The sequence below is a fragment of the Alnus glutinosa genome, chromosome 3, assembly GCF_958979055.1.
Source record: "Alnus glutinosa chromosome 3, dhAlnGlut1.1, whole genome shotgun sequence".
Taxonomy (NCBI): Eukaryota; Viridiplantae; Streptophyta; class Magnoliopsida; order Fagales; family Betulaceae; genus Alnus; species Alnus glutinosa.
This window is the reverse complement of record NC_084888.1, coordinates 2,808,661-2,825,281: the sequence shown is the minus strand read 5'-3', so window position 1 is coordinate 2,825,281 and position 16,621 is coordinate 2,808,661. Positions and strand designations below refer to the sequence as shown.

The 16,621-nt window shown below is 36.8% G+C and overlaps 2 protein-coding genes across 3 annotated transcripts; one reads left to right on the top strand and one right to left on the bottom strand.

Moving 5' to 3' along the window:
• The first annotated feature begins 2,029 nt into the window (after nucleotides 1-2,029).
• LOC133864141 (FHA domain-containing protein FHA2) lies at nucleotides 2,030-8,444 on the top strand. 2 transcript variants are annotated; one of them, XM_062300378.1, is made up of 3 exons: nucleotides 2,030-2,740; nucleotides 6,274-6,431; nucleotides 7,972-8,444. In XM_062300378.1, exons 1-3 carry the CDS (start codon nucleotides 2,164-2,166, stop codon nucleotides 8,179-8,181), a joined length of 945 nt encoding a protein of 314 aa, XP_062156362.1. In that variant the 5' UTR covers nucleotides 2,030-2,163; the 3' UTR covers nucleotides 8,182-8,444. The 2 variants fall into 2 exon arrangements, with proteins under 2 accessions (XP_062156362.1, XP_062156361.1); XM_062300377.1 differs by having other exon boundaries at nucleotides 2,030-2,758.
• Nucleotides 8,445-10,732: 2,288 nt separating this feature from the next.
• On the bottom strand, nucleotides 10,733-15,170 carry LOC133864022 (uncharacterized). The gene is made up of 4 exons (XM_062300205.1): nucleotides 14,881-15,170; nucleotides 14,514-14,627; nucleotides 12,027-12,131; nucleotides 10,733-11,250 (listed from the first exon to the last, which is right to left on the bottom strand). Exons 1-4 carry the CDS (start codon nucleotides 14,981-14,983, stop codon nucleotides 10,973-10,975), a joined length of 600 nt encoding a protein of 199 aa, XP_062156189.1. The 5' UTR covers nucleotides 14,984-15,170; the 3' UTR covers nucleotides 10,733-10,972.
• Nucleotides 15,171-16,621: the final 1,451 nt, after the last annotated feature.

Here is a 16,621-nt window from a genome sequence, read left to right as displayed (position 1 = left end):
TCCAGTAGGGTAGGCCGTGTATGATTCCCCTCCAAAAGGAAACAATAAAACTCTCAAAATTGTTTTATTTTTCCAGTTCCTTCAATTTCAAATTGAGACTGATAGAGATTTTTTTTTAATTTTTTTTTCTTGCTTAGTTTAGACCATTGTATAGCTTTGATTATACTTGAATACTTGATCAAAAGCAACTTCCTCCAAAGGGGGCTTAAAAAAGGGTTTCATCATGGAGATCCATGGTTGCTGAATTCTGCACAACTTTGTGGTTCATCTGCTATAATCAGCTCAATATGAAAATCTAGACCAAAATGCAAACTCAACTTTCCATTATTATTGTTGATGCAATTTTCAGTCCGGTGACGTGGCGACATCAGGGACATCCCTTCGTCTGGGTCTTGGCCTGCAAAACAAGAAAGGCCCGCGGGGGGTTGGCCGTCGGAGCCTCCTCCGACGATCAAGTCAGTTAAGTGTCTACATGAAGAGGAGAGAGAGAGAGAGAGAATGATCATAGATTCTGTCTCAAATAATTTTTTGTACTCCCTTTTATATCATTGCATGCTATATGTCCATTTTACCACCGTCAAGCACAAGGCCCAATGGGGACGTTTGATACCTTCTCTAACTTGATTTGACTGGTCTCATAAATATTGAAGGCTTCCTACGACCAAGGTTCATGTCTGGGGACTAATCCTTTCCGGGGTTCGAAATTCCACTTGGAGGGCAAATCTGGCCCCATCTTGGGTAGGGGAGGAATATTCCTTAACAATTATCATCATTATCCGAATATGGCATTTAGAAATGTGACCAATTTTGAAGTACAAAAGCAAATTAAGATTGTGATAATTAAAAATATTGATCAACATCAAAACATAAATGCGAATAAACGCATCAAATGCTGCCGAAAGTCATATGCCAAAGAAGAAATGCACAATTTTTTTATTAATTTTTTTTTATAAATCAGAAATGCACAATTAAGTATGTCTCTTTACTCTTCTTTTTATTTATTTATTTATTTTTGTCCTTAGTGAAAGAAGAAAGTTCAATGAAGGGTAGGGGAGGATCTCCATTTCACTTTTGTTTTTCAACTTTTTCTAATGTGTAAATAATACTAAATTTTTTAATTTTTTTTAATGACATGTTAATATATTTATCACATAACATCATATATCATTTTTTTTTTTGATAGGTATAACATCATACATCATTTTGTACCCTTTTTTTTTTTTTTTAAATCTACATTATTTGTACAGTTAGATATACTATTCAGCACTTTTTCAAAGGAGATGATTGGGGTACAACCCCTTCACAACTCCATCCACAATGGTGTGGGGTTCATGTGTGTAGGCCCCACACCATTGTGAGTGGAGTTGTGATGGAGTTGTGGGTTTAGCATTTCCCCTTCTTCAAGCGGTATGTGTTGTGTTTATTTGCTTGTTTTGTTTATTTATATTGACATTTTCTTTTTTTTTTTTAAATTTAGGGATTTGATTCCTGCACTACACCATCACAACAAGTGCACAACAACCCCTCACATGAGGGTGGGCTCCAGTGTATGGGGCCCACCCTCATGTGAGGGGTTGTTGTGTAGTAGTTGTGTTGGTGTTGTAAATCTAACATTTTCCTTAAATTTATCTTTTAGGTGAAGATTTTCATGACACAATAAGGTCATATTTATTTATTTTTTATTTTTTATTGTTTTCAATACAAATACACCAGCAAATAGTTCAAAATATAATTATTTTTTAAAACATAAAAACAATATTTTTTACATTTATATCACAAGAAACTTTGTCCTTTTTATATTACTCTTTTAATTTCAATTTAAATTAACTTGATAAAAGCGGTTTTATAATACTTTTATTGAAAATTTGAAAGCATTTTATAGTTTTAGTTTTGAAAATAAACAAATTTCAATATGACTCGGAGAAATTTCTACGATCTGTCCCGTCGAATGTATGTCAATGGAAAATTGGTTTTTACGTCCAAATATAAATTCACATAGAAAAAAAAAAAAAAAAAAAAAGCACCATTTTTATTTGTTTTTGGTTTACTATTGGAGAAAATATTAAATTATTGCGACGAGGAATCAAGCACAGCTCAAGAAAATCCCCAATCGGGAGTCCCTCCCACATTTTCAATCGATCCCAGTTTGTCGGAGGAACGGCGATGGGGGCGACGGGCGGCGACGTGGAGGCCGGGTTCGCGAAGCTGCAAGGGGAGGACTTCGAGTACTACATGCAGACCTACTCGATCATTCTGGGCCGCAATTCCAAGAAGTCGACGGTTGACGTGGACCTGTCCAGCCTCGGCGGCGGCATGAACATCTCGCGCCACCACGCCCGCATCTTCTACGACTTCGCTCGCCGCCGCTTCGCCCTCGAGGTCCTTGGCAAGAACGGCTGCTTCGTCGAGGGCGTCCTCCACCTCCCCGGCAATCCCCCCGTCAAGCTCGATTCCCAGGACCTCCTCCAGATCGGCGACAAGGAGTTCTACTTCCTCCTCCCGGTTCGCAGCATTCTCGGCGGCGCTCTCGCTCCCCGCCACTACGTGACTCCGCCCGCCCCCGCCGCACACTACCCGAATTTTCATCTGGCGGGGCCGCCGCAGGCGGTGAAGAAGGGGAGGGGGAGGGATTTCTATGAGGACGACGAGTACGACGACGACGATGGAAGTGGTGGTGCGAAGAAGCTGAGGAGAGAAGGGTTCGAAGGGTACGGGTATAGTGGCGCCGGTGGTTCGGGCGGTAAGGCCGGAGCATTGGGTTAGTTTTTCAGCATTCCGTTAATTGCATATGCTTCTCTGTTTATGTTTAGATGGTGTTTACTCTGTGCTTGTTGGAAGGATGTGCTTTTGATGGTTTATGAACCAATGATATTGTTATGATTGTTTTGTGTAGGTGTTTAAACGATTGGGGTCATCAAGAATTAGGCTTAAAGCCCTTAGCTTAAGGCCAAGGCTTACCCCGTCTTATTGTAGCATTGTTGATATTGTTAGTGGTGTCGTACTTGTAGGATTTTGCTGTGAAATATGAGTGGTGAGGTTGGTACTGTTCTGTTGTTTAGTCTCCACGTAGATTGTAGGGTTTTGGTTGGAAATGGCTACAGTTGTTGATTTTAGAGTCCCTGGGTTGTGTTCATGTACAAAGTCAGAGATATGTAAATAATGCAGAAATGTATCAAAAACCAAATTAGATCAATATCTTCAATATCAGGTTCAAAATTCAACTGCTTTACAGCATGCCAGTTTGAGCATGTGCACTTGTGATTTTTACCATTCGCTTATATAAACAAGCATACATAGATTAGAACCTACCTCCATTCAGGAAACCATCATGGCAAGCTTAAAACACTCGAGTCAAAAATGACAAACGTGTAATGGTATGGTGCTAATTGCAAATAATTGTAAACTTCAAATGAATCAGAAAAGTTTTGTTTCCAGCACAAAGTGAAGAAATTGTGAGAACAATATGTGGGTTCGGCTGTACAATACTATGTATTTTACTGGTATGAGGATGGAGATAAAAATGGTAGATGCAAAGTGGAGGAATGCCTCAGAGTACCTTTATTCATTATTACTGATAGTCAAACTGTTATGTGATGTGGTCTAGAATAAAGAAATCTTGGATGCTCTCCATTTATGCTGTGATGCCAGTTACGTGATCCAAATGGCTTTGGGCAGTGTGTGGAACTAAGCAAGGAAGACAAGCCAAAGCTTATACTTGTGACCCTTAACAATTATGTGACCTTATTCCTGTGGTAGATTTCTTGCTTGATGACCTCAGAATCATTGAGTAAAAAATAAATCAAAACTTGACTGGTGAAGACTCTTGACAGCTGCAATGAGCGATTTATTTAACATACTTCTTACAAATATTTTCAACATCTTTCAAGTAATGAAAAAGAAATTTACTTATCCTTCTTCAGCATTTGGGAGTGATTGTTTTGCATCTTTTTTGTTTTTTCTATCTGCCATCTCTCTCTCTCTCTCTAGAATCATAGGCACAGAGATATTAATGGGCACCTCAGGCAGTGGTGTTGTGAGCCTTGTGGCTGGGTTTGTAGCTTCAGGGGAAGGATTTTGAGTACCAAGTGTAGACCTACTCGATTCTCTCGGGTTGCAACTTCAAGAAATCCACTATTGATTTGCACATCTCAGCCTGGTGGTGGCCTGAATATCTCCTGCCATCCACATATATCTTCTACAATTTTCTGATTTTCCCTTGAGGTCCTCAGCAAGAACATGTCCTTCAAATGAATTTTCCAGGCTCTGTTTGTCAGACTTGTATAATAATATTTTGTTTTTCTCTTGCAAACAAGATGAGTTCCTTAAGTTTTTATTAAACAAGTTCGTATAAACAGCGTTTGTCCGATTCTGAGCCCGAGGCCGTTAATTATATTTTGATTAAATTCACATGAAGAATTAGTGGTTCAGTATGAACATGATAGTATAGTTGATAGGATCCTAGAATCTTTATAATTAGAACTGTTGGCATCTGGCTGTTTATACTTGCTTGTTAGTAAATTTCCCAGTTTTCTCTTGCTTTTTCTGCCAACTGAACTGCATTTTTCTCCCTTGATCAATCACTTAGTTTGACTTTTGAACCCCTATTCTATCTGAAATCTGTACGTATTTTATATAATATCTCTTGATTGATCAATTGAGCTATAATTTTCTTATTATGTGTTGGATTCTAACTGTGCTATAATATTTTTTTTTCTGGATTTGATGTGTCATGATCTTTTTTGAAGACAATTTCGTGTTTTTAATCTGTAATTGGGGTACTGGTCTTGCGTGTTATCATGGCATTAGATTCTGACTACTGAACATTGGGCCCTCTTCAGCCAGACTTTCTGCAATTTGGTTTTGTTGAATGCTAACTTCAAAAAAATATCAGTAAAACAGGATACTGAACATTCCTTTCTGCCTTAATCATAGATTTTCTTGTTTTTGTTTATTATTTGGTAAAGTAATACACGAGATCAACTTAAAGAATACAGTTTCTTTTCTCTTTGAGAGAGAGAGAGAGAGAGAGAGAGGGGGGGGGGGGGAGCGAGAGCGAGAGAGAGAGTATTCATTTGTCATTGGGTTGGTATAGGTATTCATAATATGTTTCTTGATATGCCAAGTTATTTTCAGATTATTGATAGTTGTTACAAGTTTACTTATGAATGACAATGTCAATCCACATTTAGCCTTGTCTGTATGGATCCACCTGAGGTGACTGTCGGTATTGATGAGCACTTTGCACCCACTGTTGCTAGTACCTATATATGGGTATTTAATACATGCTTGCTACTCTCACCCCATTCTCAGTTTTAATTTCCTGACTGCTGCGTTTGGAGTTTAGCACTATAATGGTTTTCCCTGATGCATCTATTTTGAAAGGTGTTGAATGAAATTGTATGTTGCATTTTCATAGAGAATGCATCAGTTTGTTTTGTAGGATTTCGTCTTTTGATTGGTAATTTACAGTCACATATCTGCAGGGTCTTGGACCCACTATGTCACCCTATTGGTGACAAAAAGTTTTGCTTATTCATGGACGTAATAATGATACCGAACACATGTTAGAATCAGTAAGCAGAGATTTTTTTTTTTTTTTTTTTTTTTTTTTTTTTTTTTTTTTACTTTTATGAATATCAGTAAGCAGAGATTTTGAACACATATAAAAAGGTACTTTGTTATTAGCATATAGAATATGAAATCAAAAAGACATCATCCAGCAACTCATGTTTGGGGCTTACCATACTAAAGGTTTTTATATGTTCTGTTCATTGGTGGATTACATTGTTACCCTTCATTAAGTCTTTAAGAATCATTATTTCTCATTTTTAACTAGATCTGGACGAGATGGATCAGTTCTTGGTGTCCAATCTATCATAACTCAAGCCTGATTTTTTTGGTATTAACCTTTCCTGGTCCTCATGCTTGATCGTTTTTGCTAGGACTTATAGTTGGTGATTTTTGGCTAAAAATATATAGAAGTATTAGATAATTGAGTTTTTATTATACATTCTGAGAAGTACTGACAAAAGTAATGGGTTATTGATTACACTGATTCTATTTCTTTTATGATTAGAGCAACAATCCTGAAATTTTGTTTCTTTATTGATATCTTCCTTGTCAAATTGAACTACTAAATAGTTGGTTTGATACTCTCTCTCTCTCTCTCTCTCCCTTCCTCCTTAATTCCAAATGCCTTCATACATTTTGATACAACTATAGCAACTACATAATACTCTTTAATTGGCATGGCATTGCCTCCAATTCCTGCAGAGAAGAAAGCAGAGGGAAGAGCAAGGGTTGATCGAGAAGCTGACAATAACCAACTTATTCAGTTGGAAGAAAAGGATGTTGTATCATCTGTAGCTACTGCACTCTCAGATATTTGTGGTCCTGGAGAATGGATGGCTATGGAGAGACTTCATGCTGTGGTTAGTTTTGACCAACTGTTCTCTATTGATTATTTTACTGCTTGTATAGGGCCATTGTCAGTGCTGATACCACATAAGTGAGGTCCTGGGAGAGGTGGCTTGGATACGGTCTTACCCTTCAGCATTTTTTGCATGAAATGGCTTAGACTTTTACTGCTTGGATGTTGGTTCTAAGGGTCTTGACCTTTTCTATCCACTGAATGCTTGATAACTAAATAGAGTCAAGTTATATATTTACATGCTTCTCATTATCAGGTTCCACCAGGTGCCTAATAAAATTTGGCCATGGATGATGTGGTGGGAGACCCCCTACTTTGGTGGTTGCAGCACAATAATTTTCTGGTTTTATGTTGACAAAACCTGAAAGATGGCATTCTGTTAAATTGAACACCTTACCCTGCACCTCCCTATTAGATTTTTTGATAAGTAATAAAGTTTTATTAAAAAATCGTAAGGCGCCCCTAAATACACATGAAGTATACACAAGAACAGCCAAAGCAGCTCACAAAAAGTAAGAAACCCAACAAACCCTCAAATACCAAAATCCCTCAAACCCGAACCCTCAAGAAGCACTCCCCGCTACAGCAAGTGAGCACCTCCCTATTAGATGTCATGCTTTCTCTTCCATACTGCAAAGGCTTTGGCAGGAAGATAGCATTCTGTTAAATTTGTGGAAGCCATGTTCACAAATTATGCTGGAGAATGGTTACGAATTGTTTGGTTGTCAAAAATTTTAAGCAGTATAATGTAATTATATTTTTTGCCATTGCAAGATACAACAAAAGGACACAGGGCAAACAAATTTGTGTTGAAACCCACCCGGTACATCTTTGGATTACTGACCATGCGTACTTGCCATTGCAAGATACAATGCCTTGCCAACTTATTTGCCTGTCTTTTTCATGCATGCAACTCTCAACATCAAGAAGTAATTCGTGCATAATTCAGATTTTACTATTTGATTAACTTGCCTGAAATACAGATTTACTTGCCGTCTTATCTTGTGCCCCCCCCCCCCCCCCCCCCCCCCCCCCCCCCGCTCTTTTTGAAATATATTTTACTTATAAAAAAAAATATTATAGGTTTGGCCGCCAAATCTTTAATATTTGGGTACTAACTTAAAATTCTATCATTGAATTAAGAGAAAATTTGAAATTTGGGCCTCTGACAATCAGATGATTTTATAAGGTGGTTTGAATTGTAGGGTTGTGGCTACTACTTTTGGCATTTAGCATATACCCAGTTTCTCGAGCACTATCTCTTGCTACAATAAGATTGGATTTTAACATTCCATTTTGAGTGTCCCAAGGATGTTGTTATAACATGGTTTCTAGCAAGTTTTGATTCTTATGAGAAAAAATTTAAAGATATTGACTTTTTGATAATAATCTTTAGTGTTGTTCTGTATATTATTTCTATTAAGCTACCCTTCTTTAGAACAGGAACTAATATGAATAGCTTTTTTTTCCCCTTATACTGACCTATATTTCTGGTTTTGTTCAGAATATACCCTTAACTTTATCGTTCTATTCTTGGTCAGCTGGTGGATAAATATGCTAATGTCTGGCATCATAGTCGAGTAAGGAGATATCTCACATCTGAGGATTGGCCTGGTGTCGAATCCAAGGGGAAACCTTGGTATGGCTTGCTCATGTTGCTTAGGAAATATCCTGAACACTTTGTCATCAACACGAGGTCTAAGGGTCGGATAACACTTGAGTTTGTCTCTCTTGTCTCACTGCTTTCATAAAACGAGGAGACATCAAAGGTTGCTTCCGTGATCCTATTGATTATCTTGAAGTTTATCTGGTAAGTGACAAAAATGCTGATTTTTAACTTCGCTGCTATTGTTGTGAAATGTTTTCAAGCAGCAATGTTGAGCTTTAGGTAGGAGCCTGTTAAATACATGTAGATGACAAGCACAAATCTGAATTATTTTGCTGTTGTTTAAGATATTGTTTATTGACATGAAGTTTTTGTAGATGAAGTTTTCTAGTCATATCAATTTGTCTACACCCTTCCAACATGTTTTTTAATGATTGCCCTGTTGATTTGAAACAGTTTTGCATGTCTTGCCCGTAATCTAATTTTAAAGTAAAAGGCATCATTTTTGGAGTGATTAAACGAAACAAAAAGGGTTCAACTGCTCATCTTTTGGCTTCCCAGAACATATTCCATTAAATGTTTGTTCTTTTTATTCTTTCGTGGGGTTCCGGGGCTGGGTAGGTCATGAAGACCTGGTCAATTCAGATTTCTGGTTTCATGTAAACCCTTGTACTTCTTAAAATGCATGGACTCAAGCCTGGTCAATTCTGGTTTCATGTAAAGACTCGGATCCATGAATGATTCAAAAGTGGCCAGTTATGTATGACCCCGATACATTAGAAACTACAGATGGTTAGTTGTTTCTAGCATTATAAGATACACCAATTCCCCAAATCACCAGGATTGAGATTCCCTACAATTGACTGTCCAAAGGGGAGGAGGAGCAAGCTAAATTGCTCATGTAGTGGGCTCTCTGCTTTTGCTCCTTGCCCAATTGAAGGTGCGGGGAGAAATGGAGAATTTCCGGGATCCCCAATTGTAGGGGGATCCAGGTCCAAATCACCAACCCTTTTAAATGACTATATTTACTAATTTGCAACTTCACAAGACTGAAAGAAGCTTTGGGATTTACAAGATGGAGATTGACATCTAACTAGTAACTACCATTTCATTTTCCTTTCTCTGGGCTCTTCTTTTGGGGACCAAGAACATCCATTATGTTAGATGCTAAAAGCATTACACGAGGCTTTTAGGATCAACAATTCTAATATAGGCTGTAGCAAATACTAATGCATTATTAAGCTGGGCTTTGTGCTGGAGAAGCGATGTTAATTCGAGATCTCTTGTTGCTGGAGACACAAGCTCGAGCTTGTTTGTTGGCACGCAAGCTATGCATATCTGTCTGCAAAACAAGAGTGTGTGGACGTGCGCGCCTCCATTCAGCTGCTTAACGGTCATCCTTTGGTGTTCAGGAAAAATGGAAGATGGGAACTAAATCTATGAACAACTTACCTATTAAACAAATAAAAAAAAAATCTATGAACGACTTAGTCCACCAGATTTTTAAATCTGACACACAAAGGTAAGAGAAACAGACATTAAAATTTGGGAAAACTGCACTTACCCTTCGGTCTATCAAACAATTTACAATGTTCCCAATCTTTGATTTGGTTAATGTTCCATACCAATTTTTACCATTGGGGTTACAAAGATCTCTTTCTGCCCCTAAAATAACAAAAATGCCATGTATAAAAAAAGGAATATAAATATAAAGAGTAGACCGAGGTAATGCCTTTTTTCTATTGTCTTTTTTCAGAATTTTTAACCATGGTATTTTTTTTGTTCTAAGTTGCTGAACACATTGCAACCCAAATGTTATATGAGTAATATACATTAGCCGTATTAAAAGGTTATGGGGGTGTTGCAAGTTGGATGGTAGATTGAGATGAGTAAATGGAGTTTCCCCTCAAAATTTTATGAGAAAAATACGATAGAGATTGGGTTTAATCTTTTATCAAATTACTTTTTATAAAGTTTAAAATTGATCAAATTACTCTTTAAAGTGTCCTTTATTATCAAATACCTCTCTCTGTATATCTGTTAGGATTTTTATAGGTATAAGAGCCCAATAAAATAGCTGTGTATAAAAGTGCCACCTCAACTTGACACATGGCAAAAAAAAGAAGGGGGTAAATCTAAAATTAATCCATGAGTAAATGCGTCATTTGCAATCATTTCTTGATTATTTATTTATTTTTATTTTTTAAAATTGTAATTGACTGCTAAGCTTTTTCACGGATTTCAAATGGGTCCTTTGTTTCGGTCCAATAATGTGACATTCGTTAAGCCACGTCAACATTTTTATCGCATCATATTGAAATAGTAATTATTTATTTATTAAAAAATAAATACTAAAAAGATTAAATTTAAAAAATTAAAATCTAAAAAATAAAGGGAGGGGCAGCTTAGCTACCGAACCTCATCCCACAAGGCAAGGGTGACACAGCTACCCCTGCCTCGCTAAAGGAGGAAGAAGGCCGGGGGAGCTACCCCCCACCCCAGGGGCAAGGGATAGTTGTTGCTGGAATGACCTAGGCAACCAAAATTAGTTGTGACTGCTACATCAATATTAAATGTAAAATAAAAATTAAGATAATTGTGAAATAAAAATATAATTTCTAACATTATATTCAAAGCTGCAAAAGCACAATTTCACTATCAGAATTAATTGCCTTCAAAATGGCATATTCCAGGAATGAGAAAAAATTATTTCGACCATTTATTTGCCAGGAAATTTTCTGAATTGTTTTAGTATACACATCTGATGATCTCCTTTGCATTCCAAGAACATTACTAGGACAAATTTAGATAGGACTTGCTGCAAGATCATCAATTGAATGGGAAATTGCTGAGATAAACAAACCAACTTCGTCAAAACTGTCTACTGACGCCATTTCCAATGAGCTGGAGAAACAAGCACAAAAAACAAGATGTTCTCAAGATTCTTCTTTGCTCAATTTGCCGAGTTCCACCCTTTGTGCATAGAGCTGTTGTTCCCGGGCTTGTTTTGCAGCAACAGCTTCCTCATCAAGCACTCGGATAGGGGACCACTCTGGCAATTTCAACCAATCACCCTTCTGTGAACTCCCGTTATTCCCAAATATAGATTCACAGTAACTTCTCACGAGAGGGCTTAGTCTAAGCGTTGCAAAATCCGCTGCTGTCCCAGCAATAGCAAAGATGATCGAGTAACGGTAAGCACCTAAATGACCACCTAACATGCCAAAGAAAAAACCAACTTACTTGAGTGGGAAAAAAGCAGTAAAGGGTAACAGTGACCACTTTTCCATTCATTTTAACGCCCGATCCTGACAGAGGAGCTTTTTTGACAAACAATGGTGCTTTGACGTGTCTTAAGTGTCATACTTGGTCATTTGGAGGCATAAATGAAAAAAGGAGTCGAGTTTGGGGGCCAAAAAATATTTTTCCCCTAAAATCAATAGCCTCCTTAGTGCTTGAGTGCACCATGGTCGATGTACCTGCACATCACCATTCACTACAATGTCCCCTCCCCCCAGCCCTCTATCCCACGCCCCTAGCATCCTCTCCATAAACACACATTAACCATTTGACAATGCTTTACAAGACAACCATCTGGACAAAGTTTCAATTCCAATGACGATGTTCTAGCTCAATTTAAGTTTCCACAGAATTATTGGATTTTCCTGTCCCATGTAGACGACTACTTAAAGCTCAAATTCAGTTCATTCATCTCTACTAGTTTTAAAATACAGAAAAATATGAAATAGAATTCCAGGCTAACAACTTAGATATTGCAAGGCAAATTTGTTATGTAACACACATTAGACAAAAGCAACAAGAATTGTTCAATGTTTGATCCTGTTTACAACAAGCAGATGATTGTTCCCACAGCAGTTTGACAAAGAACAATATATATAAACATATATACACACCCACCCACACACCAAGAGTTGGGAGGGAGAGAGAGAGAGAGAGAGAGAGAGAGAGAGAGATTCATGGAATTTTAACCTTGAATACGCCCAAGCAGAGCACCAGTACCGAAGCCCGCAATTGCAGAGTTCAATAGATCATCAGGTCCAGTTTTCCGAGTTGCTCTCACAAACTCACGTGCTCCTGTCAAATCAAATACACAATAAAACTCTAAAACCTTAATAACAGTATATCTCAACCCCAAGGTGAATTTTACCCTTCTCTTGTTAGTACACCCATAAAACAATATAAAAAACACCGAAATCAAATCCTCTGAGTAATTAGCTGAAGTAGTAATGTTCGAGTATACCATATTTGAAAATGTTGCTCCTCGGTATGCCCATAATTTTTTTTTTTTCCTATAAGTAATCGAAATATCATTAAAAGTGCAAAGGGCAATAAGCCTACCATAAAAAGTTGAGGAAAAAAGGCACTCATATCAAATCCAATTAGTAACCCAGCTGCAGTAATAAAGCTAGAGTATACGTATTTTGAAGTATGTTGCTCCTGGATCACATGGAACACCTGCTTTCAGGCCATTCCTCCACTCTAAAGTTCTACCTAGATTATTCCTTCAATTCTTCTTACTTAGATATTCGCAAGGCAATAACACAACCCAATGAAGAGAATACAATGTCAATAAGATAAATAATTCTTAGAGATTGAAAATGGAGAGACATAGGTAGTTCTTAGATAGTGTGACCACTAGAAAACTTTAAACGCTCATTGAACTCTACAATATACATGAGTCTAGAGATGCGGCAAGCCTATAGTCTTTTAAACAAAAGACTTACCTGATGAGTAGATTGGTTTGAAAAGAAATGCCTATATTCTCACCCCTTCTCAAACCAACCGGCTCATCAGCTAAGTCTTTATTTTATTTTTTTGGTGGGGGGACGGGGGAGATGGTTTGGTTTCTGAAATTAGGTAATCCTTTTGTTCTACATTGTCTTGGTATCTAAGACCAGAATAGTCTGCAAAAGTCTACAATATACTCTAACAGATGGAAAGCTCTACATCCAGATTTACTAACTACAGCCCTATTAGTTGAGTAAAGATATTCTAGAATTCTCATTCGGCTTCAACAGAAAACCAAGATCCTAAAGATGATTCACAAAACAAGAAAGAACCGGAAGCTCTAAATGCAAACTTCCAGGCATTGACCAATAGTTGGGTAAAACTAGCAAAACATACATTTTCAAGCAAATAATAGCGACTGCTTCCAAATTGGCAAAATGAGCATTATGTTTGCAAGAAAACCAAGTTGCAATGCTTTTGGCAATACCAACTCATCAAGGGACACAATGTTAAAGGTACCAATACAGAAACAGCTCATGCTTGCGTAATTATTTCATACCATTTCAAGATGCAAAGTCATGATCCTGAGTGGAGCCACTGAAATAAATGGGATATATAACCATAACCAGGGGTATGAATTTTTGGCTTTTGCTATATATATATAATCGAAGTATTATTAAAAAGCGAAAAAGAACAACTCAAGTCCACAGGAAGCACACAAGAGAAATACCGAGCTAGAAATAGGAACATTATTAAAAAAAAAATATTATGAATACTAAGCAAATTAGATAGACAAACATAGTTGTCCAAAGGTAAAGAGTATTGAAGAAGAAAGACTTAAGTTCCACCACCGTCCTCTCGCGCTCCTCAAAATTTGTATAATTTATTTCCCTTCAAAGACACCACAAAAGGCATAAAAGCACCGTCTTCCACACAACTACACTCTAAGAACTACCATACAACCCCCTCCAACAAGCAAAAAAGTCTACTACTCGTTTAGGCATAACCCAAGACGACCCAACACAACTGAAGGTGGCACTCCATAAGGCACAACAACCTCATAATGGAAAAGAAGATGATCCACAGACTCTCCGCTCCTCTCACAAAGCACCAATCGACCACAGTGACAAGTCGCTTCCCTATGTTATCCAAAGTAAAGATCTTCCCTAGGGAGGTTGACCAAGCAAAGAAAGGCACTCTCAAAGAAACCTTAATCTGCCAAATACTTCCAAGGGAAGAGGGAATCATCATGAGGGACAAAGACGTTGTAGAAAGATCTAACATCAAACAATCCTCTTTCGGAGGGGGTCCAACAAAGCTTGTCACAACTCATCGAATTCTAAGACAATGGTTTTTTTATTGTCCATTGGAGACCTATTGGGCCTATGGCTGCACATAGGAGGTGGCCCTCTCCCTTCCCTTGAACTCCTCACCCCTGGTGAATGCGGGATTTGATCTCAATTCCCTTGTTCTATGACAAAAGACTTTACCAGTTGAGCCAACCAACACCAAACTGTAAGATGATAGTTGGCATGTAATGTATGACACTGAACTTTACGCGGAAGACAATTGTAGCAGTTCAAATTTCAGGGGTTTCAAAAGATCCTTACATGAATAAATAAAACTAAGTAAACACATAAAGAGACCGATAATCCAACATAATCACGTCACTGAAAGTTCTATAAAGCTTGAGACCGGACACAAAAAATGAAAATAAAAATAACTTACCGCAATAGCAACCGGTGACAATGGCGAGATTAGTAGCATAAGTAGCAGATATGTTTTTGAGACCGTGAACTTTCCGATGCCTCGACATCAACCCAGCTCCTCCGCCAACAATCCCTGCCAAATCCACCAAAAAATAAAAAAATAAAATCCCAATTTCATAAATTCAATACCATATAAATTTTCTCATTATTCTGAGCCTACCTATATCCAAGTGCACGCACCCAATACAAAAAAAAATGGTTTAGGAATAATGGGTCTCTCAAGTTTTCAACAAAAAAGTAACACAAAACCTAAAATTTAAGAACTTTCTTCTTGTTTCAGATGTTTTCTCGGCAACCAAACAGATGCGAAATAGAGGAAATGAGACCTGCCAGGAGAGTAGGGATGAAGATGCGCTCCTTCCAGCTATCGGAGGACAAAGACGACGATGAAGCCTCTCCTTCTAGGGGCTTTGACTCCTCCGAAGCCATTGTTCTTTTCAACAAAAGAGAAAATGAAAGTTCGCTTTGTTTTGGTCAGTTAATGCTTCAGCGAATGCTAGCAATGATCTTGCAAACGGAAGCGGTGGACATAACGGTGCTGGTAATGGTCCAGCTCTTCCGGGCCGGGTTTTATTCAGGGTTTCCGAAATATTGTGGCTTTTAAAACCAACCTGCAAGGAAGCTGAAGCATGGTTTTATACTTTTATTCATTTTTCACGTATTAGTGTCAACGGTAGGATCCAATTCGTTAACCGGTCCAACTCGATTCATATAATCTCGATTCAAATTTGATTCTTTATTATGCTAATCGAGCTTAAATACTATAATTTTATAAGAGTTTGATTCATTATTATAATAATACTATAAATTTAGACTTGTTTATTAAATTAGCCGAACTTGTATAAATTTGACTTAATTTGTATAAGCTCGTATATCTTTATTTTTATTATTTTTTTTTATTGTATTATTTCTAACTTTGTAACAAGAACATCTTAAATTTTATTTTATTTTTTAAAAAAAAAATCTCTTCCTAGTATTTTAAATGGTTATGATTGTAAGTTTTGGTATATATATATATATATATATATATAGACACACACTATAAAACATACATATAGAATCACATATTCAAGATAAGATTATTTAAGATTCGAGTTAATATATCTAATTAATTCAAATAATAAAATCTTAAAAAAGTTAGGAAAAATTACACTTACTCTCTCAATCTACCATTCAATTTGCAATGTTCCCACAATCTTTAGATTTGATTAATATACTTTATTAATCTACCGTTGAGATTACAATGTCCTCCTTCTACAAGTGAAAATGACAACAATACCCTCTATAATATACATATTACTAACTCATCATAACGAGGCCAAGGGTCACCAGGTCATGCTATGCGTCTTTTTCTTCTTCTTTTTTTAATATAGATTATTTTTGTCATTTCAAGGGTATCAAGGGAGACATTGCAACTCAAATAGTAAATCAATAAGGTACATTAACAAAATTTAAAGATCGAGAAGACATTGCAACAAGGGTAGTAGATTGAGGGGGGTAAATATGGTTTCCCCAAATAATTAAGTAACTTATGATTAGCATGATTTTACCAACAAAAAAAAAAAAACACAATCATGATTTTTACTTTATATAATGAATGAATAAATTAATTAAGCAAGTCCTAAACAAACTAGAGTTTGTTCAAAAAATAAATGAATCGAGTTTGACCAAATTATTTAACTCGGTAATAAGCTTGAAATCAACTAGTGTTTAAATCAAGCTTGAACATTTACTACTCGATTCGACTCAACTTAATTACATCCATCGTTAATAGTTTGTGTACGATAAATAATGTAGCAGTAAAAAAATTTAGAAATTCTATTATTTCTTTGGTGCTTTAAAAATTTTATTTTATGTTCTATTTTCTCTATATAGCGCTACTATCCATCATTTAAATTTAAGTAAAAAGAGAGTTATTTGACTTCATTAATTTAAACCAAAATTAAAAGATGTTTATCTATGCATCTGTTGGGTTTTTGGCAGTTTCCAAACGATCAAATTGACAACATTGGTCATCGAAGACTATTCATTGAATCTGTATTTCGATTTTATGATTCGTAACATACT